We start from the raw sequence: 18,741 nt of genomic DNA, 5'->3' as shown, positions 1-18,741 counted from the left end.
AGTGAGGTAAGTGTCATGCCTAACTTTGACTTGAGAGAAACATGACTTATTGGTCTATTTGTTAGGTAAATTATGTGGGAAACGACGTATATGTGAGGTGGCGGGTGTATATGCGTCGTCATGGGGTTAAAGCATGCAGGATTGGGATATTTACTTTCATGTCTTCATTTATTCCATGTTATATCTAGTTACATGTTTTAGTTGCTATATGTTCTTACTTGTTATCCATGATTTACTTGTTATTTGTTATTTAATTATTACTTGTTTCAATTTGTACATTTCTTACCCAATATCTGCTTACATGTTACATGCTTTTAATTGAACTAATTGTATATTTTCGATGTCTCATGTTTTACTTGCTTTTATTGTCCTTATATTACTTGAAGCACTTTCTTATGTCATTCCGTTTATCTGAGCCATTTAGCTATTTCGATATTAATGTTTTTCCAAGGTTTGGGATTAAGAAGTATTGGTTATTCTCTGTTTATGTTGGTAGTTCCTTATTGTTTCACACGTTTCATTTCCCTTTTTGTGTTGATATTTCGCGGAGTGGTATTGAGTTGTTTATATTAATGGATTAATGTGGAGAACGGGTTGCGCGCCGCAACGGTATTGAAATGAATTGATAATGAGGTATCGGGTTTCACATCGTAACATGATGATATGATATGCTATTGGGATCATGTTTCACGCCACGCCGCAACAGATCTGAGGTATTGTAGTTGTTTGTGACTATAGAGTTTATTCTCGGTATTGTGATATGAGATTTGAGATTATGTTATTATGCGGCCCTCTGGTAGTGGACCTTCGGGGCCGTTTATATGTGTTTTTTGTTTTATCTATATTTATGTATTTCGTTATTATTATTCGTACATGTTTATTGTGAGTGTTATGTCATAGCTTCGTCACTATTTCGTCAAGATTAGGTTCGGCACTTGCAGAGTACATGGGGTCGGTTGTACTCATGTTATACTTTTGCACTTCTTGTGCAGATACCGGTATTCGTACCAGTGGCTAGTAAATGAGGTCTTGCCCGGATCGACTTACAGCGGGAGACTTGAGGTAGAACTGATGGCATTCACAGTCCCTGAAGTCCCCTTCTATTCTGTCATTACTGTTTACCTTATTTCAAACAATTGTATTTTATTCAGACTTTATTTGTAGAACTCTAGTATGCTCATGTATTCGTTACTCCAGATTTATGGGATATGTATAGACTACGCTACGTTGTATTTATCACATCTAATTCAGTTTATTTCAGTTTTGTATTATTAAAGTTCTGTTTTAAAATTGCTAAATATGGATAAATAATTTGCTAATGTTGGCTTGCCTAGCAAGCAGATGTTAGGTGTCATCACAACCCCACGGTTGGGATTTAGAGTCATGAAAATGTCGCTAAAGAGAAACCTCAAGAAACTCAAAAGAATATGTCTACAGATTCACAAAAATATGATGAGAACAAAAAAATCACAACTACATCCCATCTGATCAAGTTGAGTCTAGCAAGCAAAATAGTGTACGCACAGAACAAGGAAAGAACATTCTGAATAAGAATAAGGAATCTCCTAAACAAAATGATCGTTCTGTTCGAGAGAGAGTTGACAGGAAAAAGAAAAAAAATGATGGAGAGAGAATCATTAGCAAGAAAAAGACTCAAAAAATAGAGATTCAACAGCATTTGGTGGAAGATGAAATTGTCTCAATTGGAAATGCTTAGCTAAAACTAATGAGTTAGTGAAAGTTATTTCTAAACAACCCGGAGTAGATGTTAGCGAAGAATGTTAGCCTACAAATATTCAGTCAGTGGAAGGTGTTTCTAATCAACTTGGAACTGTTGATAAATTAGATGACAACGGGAACGACTCTATTAAGCAACAAAGGAATGTTGTGCCTAATACTACTAATAGTGATGCTGAAGAAATATGTACTACCATTGAAACTGAAGCTATAGAGGGTGAAACTAATTATTCAGGAGTTGAAGTGAATAACACGACACAAACTTAGTTGAACCCTCAAATCACATCAAACAACATCGAAAACACGAATCACACCACAAAAAGAGATGGGAGAAAAACAAGAGAGTGAGTGTGAGTGAGAGTGTATCTTACTCTAACTCTAACCTTACTTACTTTTCTTTCTTTAGTTGTTTGGAATCTTTTGTAGGTTCTTTTAAAAGTGAGCACGAAAACGACTTAACATGGGAAATACTTCAAGCATTGAAGGAACAAAAGGAAAACGCTCATCCTCCTTTGCGGATCTTCTGAGGGGGCAGCATAATTTTGTCCCAAATTCCCATGAACTAGGGACTAAGGGGAGAGGAACATATTCTTCTCGGACAGATGTGGCCAGTGGAGATGATATAAGCAGTTGTTGGTGGAAGAGCTGGTGAAGAAGAAGATAAAGCTAATGGTGTTGAATGGTGAGAAGCAGCTGCGACAAACGCAGTGTTGGTTGTTGGTTGCTCATCAACCGAAGATGGCAGGGACCCGGTACTCAACCCCGTAGTACCGGGCGCAGCGACTGGTCTCCGAAAATAAGATTTGGCATTTTCCACTATTTCAAACTCCCCCCAGAGCGCCGAGGCATCGTCCTCGATTGGTGTAACTAACTCAACAGATTGAGCGGTGTGTTGAGTTGAGGATGGTCGACGTCTTCTATGTAGAGAAGCTCCTTCCTCGCTAGCTTCTTCATCATCGTCAATCATCACGGTATCTATGGCCGGCCCGGACAGAGGTCTCGTCACCATGACTCTCGGAGACGACTCAGGGGCAGCATTCTTCACCCTCTTATTCTTTCCCATGGTCACGGATGAACGCCTTCTTTTTGGTTGCTTGTTCTCTAGATGGAGACTCTGGGAAGAAGCACTTGCACCAGAAGCAGGTTCGTAGATGCCTGTCTATGAAAAAGCTTTATGTCGTAGCCTCACTGCATCAGCAGGATCAGCCAAAACGTCCTCCTCGGGGATGACAACTGAACCCAGGGGTAGACCTATATTCAGCAGGAGATAAGAATCAGACAACTTTCTCATAAGAAAGGATAAGGACAAGATGAGTTCAGCTTACCATGATTTTTGGCCTTCCACCCATATTTCAGGGACAACTGTTTTCACGTGCGGGTTTCGGGTGTAGTAGCGTACAAAATTTTCTAAACCCATTAGTCCAAGCCCTCAACCCTAGGGGGAACCCACCGAGCCACTAAGACAGGAAAAGGAAGAAAAGTCAGTAATGATGAAAATTGGTCTCTAACAGAAGAAGAAGCAAATGATATACTTACGAGTGCGGTTCCACAATTCCGGGAAAGACGGAGCCGAGGCAACTGAAATGAACCGTTTCATTCACCCACGGTCATTATCATCTTTCATGCTGGATAGCAATGCATAGTGACCCCGCTTGCTGAAATTAATCACCTCCTCCCCCCTACAGAAGATCTTGGGGGAATAAAGGTTCATCACATGAGCTAGGGATAATTCTTCCCCTATTTCTTGGCACAAGCGCAGGCAAGCAATCGTCCTCCACACAGAGGGACTCACTTGTGCCAAACATACCTGGTATTAGAGGCAGAACTCCACAATGATAGAGTCAAGATCTCCGCTCAGAGAGAATGTCCCCAAAGTGAAGGGATACGTATAGAAGTACATAAAACCCTTATTGGGTAAGGTTACCTGCTACGCCAGATCAGGAGCGATAATGTTCAAATCCTAGCAATGACAATCTTACCTAATATTGGAAGGACGGATAGAAGAAGGATATCTGCCAACGGCCCATGTACGAGGGTTAGCAGAAGAAAATTTCTCTTCAAAGTATTTAGTTGTGACAAGACTTATGGGGATGATGGTGCTCACTGAAGGGGGAGTAGCTTCATCGTCTTTGCTTTTGCTCTTTGAGGAACTAAGGTTTTTAGAAGAAGAAATCATTCTATGTTAGAGAAGAAGGAAAAGTTTTTCTCTAATGAAGAAAATTAAAGAAAGATTGAAGAACAGGGTACGAGTTAAATGATGAGAGTTTGGAGAATTATGAGGTATGAACAAAGGAGACCGATACAAGTAAGTAAAGGTTTATGCGGCTAAACTCGTGGCCATGATTACCTCGATAGTTGGCGAAAGTTATGCTAAATCGTGGGGTGACACGTGTCGGGGCATTAAATGCTGAGACATGTGCGTCTAATCAACCGACAGAAGCTTTTCAGAGGAGGTCAGTAAAATTCCCGCCAAAAAGAATATTTTTACCAACTTTTCGGTGACACAAAGTTATGTCACCGGAGCGCAAAGAGACTATCTAATCAACCGTATGTATAGGGTAAAATATGGTGTATTAAATGATCACATAAGGAAGTGACACATGGAACCGAAGGCAAAGGATAGCTAAAATCAAAGAAAAATATTCCATCTGTTACCGGAAAGAATGATGCTCAAGATAAAATAAATGCCCACCACTCGATAGAATTTAATGGAGAATATTCTACAGCAATCAGTACACTGCCCGTTATAAAATAATTGTCATTTATGCCCGTCGTTACACCTTCTTCAATGACCCTCATAATTGACATTAAAGAATGGCATGATCCTAGGACCTTGTTCCCTAAATGCAGCTATAAATAGTAAGCTCTACTATCATTGTGGGAAGACGGACTTTATGGCAAACTACTATAATCTATTCAAAGTTTTATATAATTTTATCTTCTTGCTTTTGATCTCATTGTTGTTGTATCCGGAAGCCCTACTCCCGGAACTACTGTTTCTGCTATTTCATTTTCATTTCAAGGTTAAGTATTGCATATATATTCAATTCTATTATTTCAGGATCGAATTAGTTCACTTGTCTAAAAACCACGTATAAATTCAACTGTGCGAATTGAACTAGAATAAAAGATCAATCGCATCAAAGAATTTATCTCTTATACCTGCAACTAGGGGTGTTCATAAAAATCCGAAAAACTGAACCAAACCGAAAATCGAACCAAACCGACCAAAAAACCGATACTTTTTAGGTTTGGTTTGGTTTTGGTTTTGAATTTTAAAAACCGATCAAATTTGGTTTGGTTTTGGTTTTAACCAAAAAGAACCGAACCAAACCGACTATAAAACTAGCTATTTAAATTTATTATATATATATATATATATATATATATATATATATATATATATATATATATATATATATATATATATATGTGTGTGTGTGTGTGTGTGTGTGTGTGTGTGTGTGTGTGTGTGTGTGTGTGTGTGTGTGTGTGTGTGTGTGTGTGTGTGTGTTTAGTCTAGTTCTTTGCTATTATATTAATCTAATTCTTTGCCTTTACATTCTAGTTTGATTGGTAGTTTTTTTTTGTTAAGTACAATAATTTATTTTATGTTAAAAATAATCAATTTTTAATTGAGTACTTAAATTATTCATCACTATTTGATTCAATTATCGTCAATATATCTTGATAAATAATAAATTTCTCAAAGAGCAATTGATTTGATAGTGTTACGTTGAAAATGTAGTCGCCAGAATATGCGTTTGGTAGTATATCTCATATTTAAGAAAAACCCCGATAAAAATCGAAAAACCCAAAAAATCAACAAAAACCGACAAAAACCGAATCGATAAAAAACCAACTTAATTGGTTTGGTTTGGTTCCAATATTTGAAAAACTGACTTACTTGATTTGATTTCTTTTTAGGGAAAAACCGACCCAAATAGAACCATGAACACTCTTGCTTGCAACAATGTATATTAAGTCTATTGTAAATAAGAGATGTTGAGGAGAGATTAAGAGACATGCATGATACATCCGGTTTTGGATGAAGTGCTCATTAATTTTGTTAACTGGGCAGTGTGAAATATATATGGATTGAAAACCATAAGGTGATAGTTCAAATTCCAACGAAAGTAAACAAATATCCGGTAATTTTTTCTTATTTGTCTAGATTAGATTTTGATGGACAGAATTATCCGGCACCTCTTTGATAGAACAGTTAAAGTGTGCACAAATTGGTCTGTAAGCCACGATAATTAAAAGATCAATCAAATCAAATAATGTACCTCTTGTACTTGTGTTGAGGAGAGATAAGAGGCATGCATCCGGTTTTGGATGATGTTACAATTAATTTCGTTAACTGAGTTGGACGTGACATAAACAGGTTGAAAATCATAAAGTTTGAAGTTTAAATTACATGTGAGGTAAGAATATTAGGTAATTTTTTTTATTTGTTTAAATCTTAGCGGACATAATTATCCGGTTCCTCTTTGGTGGAATAATTAAAGTGTTCACAAACTCGTCCGGCATCACGATTATAAAAAAAACTAAAAGAAGTGGAGACTCATGAAGCCATTAAGATTTAAGACAGAATGAGATCATTCCAATGAATAGAGAAAATCGGTCCTTTTCCTCTAGAGTTGAGCTAATGCAAAACTCCTCTAGGTGGGTTTGGTAAAAAGGAAAATGTTTTCCGAAAAAATATTTTCATGGAAAATGAATTGTTTTATCACTTATTTTTTCATGTTTGATTAGTGAGTAAAAAAAATATTTGGAAAATATCTTTTAGTGTTTGTTTAGAGAGTAGAAAATATTCTTTAAAAAATTAATTTTTATACTACTTTCCTTACCCCTTCCTCCAAATCCTCATGTTTTCTCTGCTCCCCTCTCCCCTCCCTCCCTCCCTCCCCCAAAACTCTAAATACCCAACGTTTTCAAAACTCTATTTTCTTCAAGAATTTAATTATTCTTTTAAAAATTACACAAATTCAAAAAGGACTAATGTACTGCTTTATTTTTTCACTCAAAAATAACATTAAAATTTGAGTCAACGAAACATGAAAAATTGAATAATATTTTCCGAAATATATTTTCTCACATACCAATCACACCCTTTGTCTTAATTCATTTTTTTTCATGAACTATAATAATGTTTGTTTATGTTTTCCCATCTTAGAAGGATATTAAGTAATTTGCTTTAGAACTACGATAATGCATTTGTATAATAGTGTTTAAAGTGATTTCTGGAATTTATTTAATATCTAATTTCATCCTGTTATAGTAAATCTTTATATATTTTTATTCAGGCTGGCAATTTTATCATATCGTATTTGTCAATTTACTGAAAATTATTTCAAAGGAGTAAAATGACAAACGTCACTTACATATGCGAGGTATAAACTTTTATGAAAAAATCTAGAATAATTTATGTTTTTCATAATTAAAATGATCCTACAAAGTGAATCTTTAATCTCTAACAATAAAAGAATATTTTACTTAATTAATAGTTTATATGGCTCCAATTTCATTAGCTTTTATGTCCCTAAACACCAATTCATACTTTTAATACGTTTATGTTTTGTTTATTTATTCACTTGCTATTTAATACTCACTAACTCGTTTAACTCATATATGATATGCTTAAATATTTCCTATTAGTATTTTTATTTTTATTTTTATAGATTAAATTCGAGACTTCTTGGGTGATGAAATAACTAGGTCACTTTTAGTTTTACAACATTCATCACTTAATCAACAAATACAAGATATTTACACATATTTATTACTTAATCAAGATTAAATGATATACTTATCACCTCAATTTTTAATTACTAATATAAAATTATTTGATTCGTAATAAACACAAGATTGTAATTTTACATTAAAAGACATAGTAAAAGTCTGAACGAACTCCGGCTTATATATCACAATAATTGAATGCGTCATTTACAGAATGCGACTTATATATAAATAACAATTGCTAAGTGCGACCTATAAATCCCGTACATTTTACGTAGGGGTGTCAATGGTTCGGTTCAGTCGGTTATTTTATAAAATTTGTACCATACCAATTTTTCGGATATTCTATTATGTATAACCAAAATTTGACTTTTCGAAACCGTCCCAATCATGTCGGTTTCTCTTTGATATCGGTACGGTTCGGTTAATTTTCGGTATTTTTTAAATATCATGTAAAATTCACTAGTAAAAGTAGAATGCAATAACATACGTTCTTTTATAAGACTTAGCAAAACTCTCTAGACATTTTAACTGTTTAAAGGGTGATGAATTAAAAAAAATGAAAGATGGCTTGAGTATAGATCCATCAACTATTCTAGAACAATGTAAAAGAAATCAAGCAAAGGCAGAGAAAATATAAATCACACGAGTGGAAAGATATTAACCAAACTGGGACTCATGAATGAAATCTATAGAAGATTAAATATTCAAAAAGATAAATCTAAATTATATGAAAGGAAACATATTCAATACATTGTAATTTGCTGCTCATTATCGCTAGAATACTTTGTGTCTTGCTAATAAAGATACTTGAAATAACTTAGTTTAAGTAGATGTAGCATACTATGTTTTAGGAATTAGTATTTTGAGTTTAATTACTTGTTGGCTTGTAATAGTTTTCATAATTCCAAGGCCCAAAGAAAAATTTAATTCATTATTATTTTTAAACTTACTGGATAAATATATTTTTCTCATGTAAAAATTATTCGGTACGGTTCAGTATTTTTTCGATTTATTTTTATAAATTAAAAAACCTACCATAAGTATCGGTGTAGTTATAGATTTACATAAAAATCTTCGATTTCTTAAAAATAAACCTAAAAATCAATTCGATACAATACGGTACGATCGGTTTAATCGATTTTTAAATATTCATTGTCCCCTAATTTTATGCATAAGCCTTTTACCCACGTGGAATTGTGTAGAGCGACGAAAAAGGAGAACTGCTCCTTTGAATGATAGGTGACAAACAACCGCTGATCTCGTCTACCCGCTTCTCAACTCGCAATCTCCACCGTTCGATTTAATATACGTACTTAACTATAAATTTTCTTCTTATTCTTCTTAAGCTTTCGTCATCACTTCATTTTCAGTATCTCACGTCAATCACTGAGAGCTCTGAACTCCAGTTCCAAACGTCGTCGTTTTCATCTTCCTTCTCCTCATCAATCATGGTGCTGAAGTCGTTTGTTGAAGTTGAACCGGAATCTCACTTCCCCCTCGAGAACTTACCTTACGGTGTATTCAAGCCTGAACCGGGTTCAGTACCTCGACCGGGCGTAGCTATAGGAGATTACGTCTTGGATTTATCGGCTCTTAGTTCCGCCGGATTATTTGACGGTCCTTTACTCAAAAACTCCGACTGTTTCAATCAGGTCGGTTTTATTTTCATTTTCATTGATTTCTGAAGATTATTAGTAGGGGTTCTATTTGTCCTCTGTTTGATTGCACGTTTAGAAATTTCCTACCGTTAAGTTCAGTTTTTTGGTAATCTTCTTCGATTTTTGTGCTCTGTTTTCTCCTATTGTTCGGACGGAATTGTATAATTTCCTGACGGATTTCAGTTGTATCCATTGATAGTGTACTGAATATTCACACGATCAGTATAGTTTAATTATAATAGTTTACTTATCGATCAATGCTATTAAATAAATTAAAATTGTATACGGTCGAAATGAATCTCAGCCTTGGCATGTCCGGTACGGTTCGAAGGGTGGTGTATCGAAGTAAGATCCCGAAGGGGGAACGAACTAACCTAGGGCCCGGGGAGGCCGGTCCGTGTTGAGATCGATATCATAATCAAACTCGAACAAGAATCGAACCATGGCGCGGGTTCGAAGCCAAGATCACGAGTTCGAGCCGAAGTCAAGCTCGAACCAAAATCGAGGATTCTAAGCAAGATCGAGCTCGCACACAAAAGCCGTTGTAATCCCACTAGAGAGAATCTTGGCAGAAATTATGGAAAAGCTGATTTATCATGGGTCTCCCACTGAATGTTTATTTTATTATACTTGGAGCCAAACCCCTTCACCATAAAAGGGCTTGTTTATCATTCTGAGGAGACATCTTTTTGGAGATTTAGACTATCAAAAACTGTATTATTTCCTATATAAGGAAAAGTGATCTTTCTAGTTTCTTAGATTGATTCTATTTTGTTAAATCCTAAATTCACTGTTCATAATTGATTCGCCTGGATTATGTTTTCTCTGGCCCATATTCATCCTTTTATTTATCCTAGCATTCTGTGTTAAGTTGTACCACATATCTTCGGAACTGCGTATAAATTCAACTATATCCATTTTTCGGGTAAACAGAATAGTAATCTACAATATAAATGATTTATTATTTACACCTTTAGTGCATATAACTTGAACTCCTTTTTGACTACTAAGTTCAGTTTTAGATAGTTTTCATTGATTTATGAGCTCCTTTTTTGTTATTTTCAACTGTTAAGTCCTGTCTTAGTTTTACGAAAGTGATATATTTTGTTTAATTTTCTTGGAGTGTTATACCGTGCAATGTGTAAAGTTTCCCTTGCTCTTTTCTGGAGTTATGTCCTAAAAAAGGAAGAATGAATGAAGAAGAAGACAAAAAATCTGGGTACATAGTGATAGCATTCCACTAGTTGGATTTGATCAAATTATATGTTAGCTACTATTGCTAATGCAATAGGAAATTTCCTAACAACATAATTGTAGGATTAAGTTATATATACTGACAATTGAATGAATTTTTTACAACATCTATGTAATTTAACATGTTAAAGCCGGTTACTTACCATTTATTTTAGGTTATCAATCAATGCTAGTGTTAAATGAAGTTATCTGCAATTACCTTTTAACTGGCCTAATCGTATAAACATTTTTTATAATTCCCTTGCATAGAACTTAAACTCATAATTTTTGGCGAGCCACTAAGCCTTGTGTAATTGAGACACTTGGTACTGTAGATATTCTGTGTTAATGGCAAGGTTGAGGGACTGTGAAGTCATAAGCTAACTTCTTTGCATTTGTAGCCTAACTTGAACAAATTTGTGGGATTGGGACGACCTGCATGGAAGGAAGCTCGGGCGACATTGCAAAAGCTGTTATCAGGTATGCGCTTCACTTTCATGTAAGGGCCTGTTTGGATGGAGGTGTATAGTATGTATGACAAAGTCATAAGCTTAAATCCTTCGCATTTGTTTGGATATACATAAGAAAATTTTGATTGGAATATAAACTTAAACCACAATCTTTTTAGTCTCATTTTGGATTCAAATGAAACTCGAAAAATGTTACTTATTAAACTCTTAAAGATTATAAATTTGTTAAATTTTAGACCTCTTGTAAATTTAAAGTTCTGCGTCCAACCTTACATAGCAATATCTGATATTGGATATCCTGAGGCCCATTGAGTTTGAGAATAGAGGGGGTTTCATAAATGTTGAAGTTGGGTTATTCTGTTTTGTCCTTGTGCAGCCACGGAACCAACTCTGCGTGACAATGCTGCTTTAAGGCAGATAGCTCTTCTGCCTATGGTACGACATGGTAATTGGATTTTTCATGTCTGTTAGCGGACTGGTGTTGTCTTAATTCTTGTGTTGTGTTGATCAATACTTCAGGACAAAGTTCAAATGCTTCTACCTGTCGCCATTGGAGACTACACGGACTTCTTCTCATCAATGCACCATGCCAAGAATTGTGGGACTATCTTTCGTGGCCCCGAAAATCCTATCAACCTTAATTGGTATGCCGACAACACAGCCACCTGTACAAATATCGTATAAATTACCTTGGACGATATTTGCCAGCCATTTTCTTTTATGGGGGAGGGAAGGGGAGGGAGAGAGAGAGAGGGGGAGAGGGGGAGGGGGAGGGAGAGGGAGGGAGGGACTTTCATGTCCTTGTACTTTTGTATCTATATGCTTGCTCATGGAATCTGATTACCCATTTTCAGGTTTCATCTTCCTATTGCTTACCATGGGAGAGCATCGTCAATTGTCATTTCTGGAACTGATATTATGAGACCCAGGTGAACAGAAAAGTAGTTTTTCCAGTCCTTTCTAGCAATCTGTATCAGTTTATTTATGTGGAGAGAAATTAGGAAGATAATTGTGGAGTGCTTAAGACATATTTGATGGGAAATTGTTTGCATTAATCATTTAGGTCGTGACGGATATTTGTGCTTTAATCACTCCTTTGGCAGGGTCTCAATGTCGCAGAACCTAAGTGAATAGCTACATCAATGATCTTTAACCGGCCCGCTCTGTGGCATTTAATTTATTGGAATCTTCTAATTTGATTCTTGGTAGTGAAGCATTTCCACTGCAGCGTGAGACATGGCACATGATGCTTCTTTTTTATTAAATGAATATAAAGTTTGGTACTTTATAAAATTAAATTCCAAGTTTTGCACTAATAGTGCATATTATGTTCATACCAATTCATGATTTGGTGTTTGATGTGAATAGATTATGTGTGACCTGATTTCTCCAACTATTCCATTCATAACAAATAAATGTTGGCATTTTTTTCCTAATTATGATTTGAATGTGTCCTCCAGAGGACAAGGTCATCCAACTGGCAATTCTGCGCCGTATTTTGGACCTTCTAGAAAATTGGATTTTGAGTTAGAAATGGTAAGAGTTTATGGCTCATAGCTTGGAAAATACATAATCTTATATAAAATGCCAGTGTCCTTTCTATTGTTGGTCCAACTTTGATTTATCTTCCTTTTCCTTGCTGAGTTGTTTGTTAATTCCATTTTTTACACTGTACTTCTTTTTGCTTTAAGGCTGCTATAGTTGGCCCTGGTAATGAACTAGGAACAACAGTGGATGTCAATGAGGCTGCAGATCATATATTTGGACTTGTCTTGATGAATGATTGGAGTGGTATGCTTAATAAAATACTTGACTTTTTGAAGTTCTTGTGGCATGATTCTGTGCTGATAACTGATAAGCGACTATTTTAAACAGCAAGAGATATCCAGGCATGGGAGTACGTGCCTCTTGGTCCCTTTCTTGGAAAGAGCTTTGGTAAGAAATCCAATTGACTTTATTGCATGCATATAACTGCTTCTATCTTCTTATCAAACAAAATAAAAAAAAATAACTGCTTGCTATCTTAAAATTTGTCATGTCCTTCTCTGCAAATATTCTAGAAATATAACCTTAAGGATAATATCCTTTTCCAACTTGGTCTTGCAGGCACAACCATATCTCCTTGGATTGTGACATTAGATGCCTTAGAACCCTTTGCATGTGAGGCCCCAAAGCAGGTAGTCTTACTTCTCAACTCTTAAAACCCCGTGTTCCTCACCAGTGAAATTCATATTGATCAGAACTTTTTCTGTTGCAGAACCCTTCTCCATTAACATATCTTGTGGAGAAGACATCAAGAAACTATGACATTTCTTTGGAGGTATCTTCTGTTCTATGCTTCCCATGATAGGATTTGATATGTCTAGTACTTAGTTGACAATGATTTATTTTCAATACTAAGGTAACTAGCTAAGGCTGCGTACACCTGACCCAATGTGGTCCGGCCCTTCCTGGATCCCGTGCATAGCGGGAGCTTAGTGCATCGGGCTGCCCTTTTTTTTTTGAATTGAAAAGGTTGGTGGAGTAGAAGGAATCCTCCTACCTAGTGTTGATTTATCAAACAAAGGCAAAAAAGAACAGGAGATAATAGTTTGTTGTTGTGCTTAGTCAAATTTCATGGATCATCTGGATAATGAGTGTGGATTTTTTGTGCAAGGTTCTCATTAAACCTTCTGGACAAGCTGATTCATGTGTTGTGACAAGAAGCAACTTCAACCACTTGTAAGTATTTTGCAGCTTGCACTTACAATTTCATGGTTCTTCAGTTATCAAGCCAAAACATTTGGAATCTATTTCGTTTTTCACCAGAATCATGATGTCTATTGCTGTTAAAGCTTTCAGCAGGATAGTGGCTTCAATTAGGTTGATGGTGAAGATAATGGTTCATGTAACAGCTAAATTAATCACCTGTACCTAATACTCCGCCCTGTCCCTCGACCAAGCTGACCCCCCACCCCCACCCCCCAAAAAAAGAAGCAAATTTGTCCAAGAACGTTTAGCATCTAGTTTTTGAGGATTCTGGTTCTTCAAATGCTAAATAGTTCAAGGGTAATCAAGTGTAGAAGGAGATGTAACAAACACACGCACATCAAGTCTAAAGGAAATTTTACTTCATGAATTTCTTTTTTCTCCATGGTAATGCTGAATGATTTTCCTGTGATACAGATATTGGACAATTACCCAACAACTAGCACACCATACTATCAATGGTTGCAACCTAAGGCCTGGGGACCTGTTTGGAACTGGGACTATCAGTGGACCAGTAAGATTTACTACTCAGCAGCATGATGCCTCTACAACTCCTCGCTCCAACTTTCCTTGTTTTATTGACTTATCATCTTGCTATTTTACTGAATAATTTTGCTCGTATTTACTATTTACTGATGTTATTATTTGTCCATTCGTCTCCAGGAACCAGAATCCTATGGATGCTTGCTTGAATTGACATGGAATGGACAAAAACCTCTGTCTTTAGGTGGAACTACCCGTACATTCTTAGAAGATGGAGATGAAGTAACTTTCTTTGGTTATTGTCAGGTTTGCTTCTGGATGCTCCTTTTCTTTTGCCCATTTTCGTGCTTGTACCTTGTTGGCCGTAGCTGATGATGTATACACTCAATTACAAGCGCTTTGGAAAGATAAGATGTTAGAGATTCTTTTCCAGGGTCTAAAAAAAACATTGGATGTTAGTTTTTCACCTAAACAGAGTAGAGAAGGAAAAAATAAAAAGAGTAGAGCAGGAAACTGCCACATTAAGTGGTGGTTCTTTATTTGTGTATTTATCAATCTTCTTTTAGGATCTATGCTCCATACTAATTCTGATTTAGAGTAGAAATTTGAAAATCTGCTTAGTGCAATGTTGGTTTCCCGTTATGGGATGAGCACTTGCATTATATTATGGTTTTTCAAAATTTCCCTTATCTCTAGGTTGATGTCGTCAACTGTTATTGACCACCCTGCTGTTTTCTCATTCTCATTTCTGAGAGAACCTCTCAATTTTATTTTATTTTATTATTATTATTTTTTTCCAATTTATACTTGAAGAGTGAATTTTATGGCAGTGTTATCATTTGTTGCTTTTGGGAGATTCAGTTGTCCGTGGTCTCTTTCCATGTTACCTATCCTCTGTACTTGTGTTTTATATATAAATGCTATTTGAAAGACGTTGGAAATAGCCTCTCTCTACCTTCACAAACGTAGGGCTAAGGATGCGTACACACTAGCGTCGCCAAACCGCACTTGTAGGATTTCACTGGGTATGTTGTGGGTATGTTGTTGTTATCTGAAAGACGCTTCCAAAATCTAGTGAATATGGCAAATGTACCCTATTGAAATTTCTTAGAGATGCTATTGTGGCTTAACTGATTCTTGATAAGAGTCCTTGGACCTTGTGTTGAATTCCTCCTTCCATGCCGAAGTGGCGTTATTTTGTTATCCGTATCTGTGATCTCACATTATGCAGAGATTGTTAGTCTGATACTAGTCGATTTGCAATTTATTATCAGGGCAATGGTTACAAAGTTGGTTTTGGAAGATGCTCGGGGAAGATTGTCCCGGCTCCACAATGAGGATGAATTACTACATTGCCCTGCCCATGAGCAATTGGGAAATGTTGCCTGTTGTATACAATAATTCCAGGCTTGGTTTCTGATCAAAATTAGGAGTAGAATCGAAAGAAATTATGGCAAACTCTTGGCTGGGACGAGTGTGAGATCATTATGTATTCTACATTATTTTACTGCAAACAAATACCAATTCATAGCCAGTGTGCTTTAATGTAGCATAATCGTGTCGCAGATCTATCATCTTTTTCTTTCGTAGTTGCTTTAGTTGTTCATTTAAAATCGTATCTCTATCAGTTACCGTATTTTATACTAAGGTAAGCCATAAGGAAATGCCAAATTTTGACAAATATATTAGAGCTAAAGCAGTGTTTTCATTAATCATTATATGATGCAGCAATATGCCAATGGTTTGATCCAATAGTAAATTTTTGCATCGGCGCCTAATCTGCGTTATAATTGTTGATTGGGTATTTGGAAATTTATGTTCAACCAAATTGTTGAACGTGAAAATACAGCAAGAAGACTTTGGTTTATACACAAGGTGGAAGATATGCGTCTCTACATTTAATCTAAATACTTATGTTCTATTCTTTTCCCTCCCTAAAAATTATAGAGGGAAAAAGAAGGATAAATAAGAAAAGTATTGTGCACTTAGCAATGAAAGTATCGAATTAACCTTAAGATAATATGTTAGGTAGTTATAGAGATTACAGAGTGGTCTTTGAGTTCAAATTTGGACCTCATATAGCAAAGGTATATACCCTATTTATTAAAAATTAAAATTATTTTAAAATATTATTTTCTATAGCTACCTTTTATATTTTATAGCAAAATAAGTATTTATGGTATATACTACCATTGAGGCATGAAATATGCTATTTATGTTTTCCTCTCTCTTAGACAGCTAGACATACCTATTTTTAAGGTGATTACCGTTACTGTATTCATGAATACATGGCGCAAATACATGTGAATACATGTGCGTACAACTGGACTGCCTTGATTTTAGGCGTTTTTTACTGTTGTATTCATGAATACAGCAATGCGAATACATGTGAATTAAGGAGCAGACCCAGGGGCGGCCCAACATCATCCGAGGCCTAAAGCAAAGCCTTAATAAGAGGCCTTAATATATATATATATATATATATATATATATATATATATATATATATATATATATTATATTTAATGAACATAGTTTTTTAAAAAATTAGACAAGTGAGGATGTGGAATTAAAAAAATGAGAACTTAGTTTTATAAAGTACAGAAAATTAAATGAATTTAACGTTGATTGCATCACAACTGAAATGGGAGAACCCAGAAAACATACTTCCTCCGTCCCAACTTAAGTGACTCCTTTTTTTTTTTTAGTAAGTCCATTTCTATATTTGATAACAATTCAACTTTAGATTATTCTTTTTACCATTAATGAGATGATTTCTAGCCCACAAATTTCTATGATTTATTTAAGATTACAAGTTTCAAATGCCTTCCTTTATTTCATAAACTCCATATTCGGTCAAACACTTTAATATAAACTGGGACGGAGAGAGTCTAATTTATGTAAGGAAAATAAATAATAAGTTAGATTATTAGATATAGTTACGCGACCAACTAATGAATAGAGAAATATAATTAAGTAAAAAAGTAAAATAAGATTGACAGAAAACTATTTTAGTTATATTAATTAGAGGAAGAAATCGAGTTATTAAAAATTAATATGACAATAAAGAAATAAATTTATCAATAATAAAAGATAATTATATAAATAATATACTACTATATATAGAGAATACTAGTAATTTTGGGGCCCTTAAATTTTTGGGGCCTTTCACTTGCTTTAGGATCGGGTCGCCCCTAGCGTACAGCTGGACTGCCCTGATTTTAGGCATTTTTTGTTGTTGTATTCATGAATACATTGCGTGAATACATGCGCGTACAACTGGACTGCCATGATTTTAGGTATTTTTTACTGTTGTATTCATGAGTACCGCAACGCGAATCCATGTGAATAAATGCGCTTACAATTGGACTGCCCTGATTTTAGTCGTTTTTTGATGTTTTATTCATGAATACATGGCGCGAATACATGCACGTACAGCTGGACTGCCCTGATTTTAAGCGCTTTTTACTATTGTATTCATGAATACAACAATGCGAATTCATGTGAATGCATGCGCTTACAACTGGAATGCCCTGATTTTAGGCACTTTTTGCTGTTGTATTCATGAATACATGGCGCGAATACATGTGAATGCATACGCGTACAACTGGACTGCCCTGATTTTAGGCGTTATTTACTGTTGTATTCATGAATACACCAACGCGAATCCATGTGAATACATGCGCGTACAACTCGATTGCCCTGATTTTAGACGCTTTTTGTTGCTGTATTCATGAACACATGACGCGAATACATGTGAATGCGCGTACAACTGGACTGCCTGATTTTTAGGCGCTTCGTGAATACAGCAGCGCGAATACACTACCGTAACAACTGAATAATAGCTATAAGAAGTAATTATGTATATGGTAGCTATAGGAAGTTAATAGCCACTAAACAGTAGTGGAATCTGAAAATTCCTCTTCAAATTTCTAACCAAGAGTTTTAGCTTGGTTACCTACATTGGCGGAGCAACATTGAACCAAGGGGTGTCGAGCAACACCCCTTCGCTGAAAAATTACACTATATTGCTAGATAATTTTTTTATTTTATGTATATTTACTATACGTTGACTCTCATTATATATATATATATATATATATATATATATATATATATATATATATATATATATATATATATATATATAGAGAGAGAGAGAGAGAGAGAGAGAGAGAGAGAGAGAGAGAGAGAGAGAGAGAGAGCCAACCTTGTTTGCAGTATTTCATCTTTTAATTAACGTAATTGTTTAAATATATTTGTTAAATTATGAGAAAATAAACGCTTAACCAGTCGAAGGTGGCTCCAAATAGCGAAATACCTATTTTTCAAAAGAAAGGGAAGGAACAAGAAAATTGATACTAATGTAGATGATCTAATTAAATAGACCAGAGAGACGGTCTTTTACTTTAGTGGAATTTGTTCAACAAAAAAGTGGTCTCTTATCTTTTGGATGTTTTATGATGCAAACAAACCTAAAGATTTTAATGGAAAAAAGTGCATATATTTTTGTGTTTTGTTTACGGAGACATGATTTAAAGTTTATAAGTTTTGAATTTGCGATCGAACTTATAACTTGTTTTAGTTACTGAATTCGTAAAAAAATATTTATATATATTTAATAAATTTTTTAATATATAAATATAAAATTTAGGCAAAAGCTACTG

General features: G+C 35.2%; 1 protein-coding gene across 1 annotated transcript; it reads left to right on the top strand.

Moving 5' to 3' along the window:
- The first annotated feature begins 943 nt into the window (after positions 1–943).
- On the top strand, positions 944–15,621 carry LOC107817619 (fumarylacetoacetase-like). Its single transcript, XM_075224626.1, has 15 exons — positions 944–951; positions 8,829–9,134; positions 10,775–10,853; positions 11,220–11,278; positions 11,363–11,487; positions 11,698–11,772; positions 12,304–12,379; positions 12,535–12,634; positions 12,719–12,778; positions 12,950–13,020; positions 13,101–13,163; positions 13,500–13,564; positions 14,009–14,105; positions 14,255–14,380; positions 15,349–15,621. The coding sequence occupies exons 2-15, from the start codon at positions 8,931–8,933 to the stop codon at positions 15,409–15,411; spliced, it is 1,263 nt and encodes a 420-aa protein (XP_075080727.1). The 5' UTR covers positions 944–951; positions 8,829–8,930; the 3' UTR covers positions 15,412–15,621.
- The last annotated feature ends 3,120 nt before the right edge of the window (positions 15,622–18,741 follow it).

This window comes from Nicotiana tabacum, chromosome 11 (genome assembly GCF_000715075.1).
Source record: "Nicotiana tabacum cultivar K326 chromosome 11, ASM71507v2, whole genome shotgun sequence".
Classification (NCBI taxonomy): Eukaryota; Viridiplantae; Streptophyta; class Magnoliopsida; order Solanales; family Solanaceae; genus Nicotiana; species Nicotiana tabacum.
This window is presented reverse-complemented; position numbering and strand designations above follow the sequence as displayed.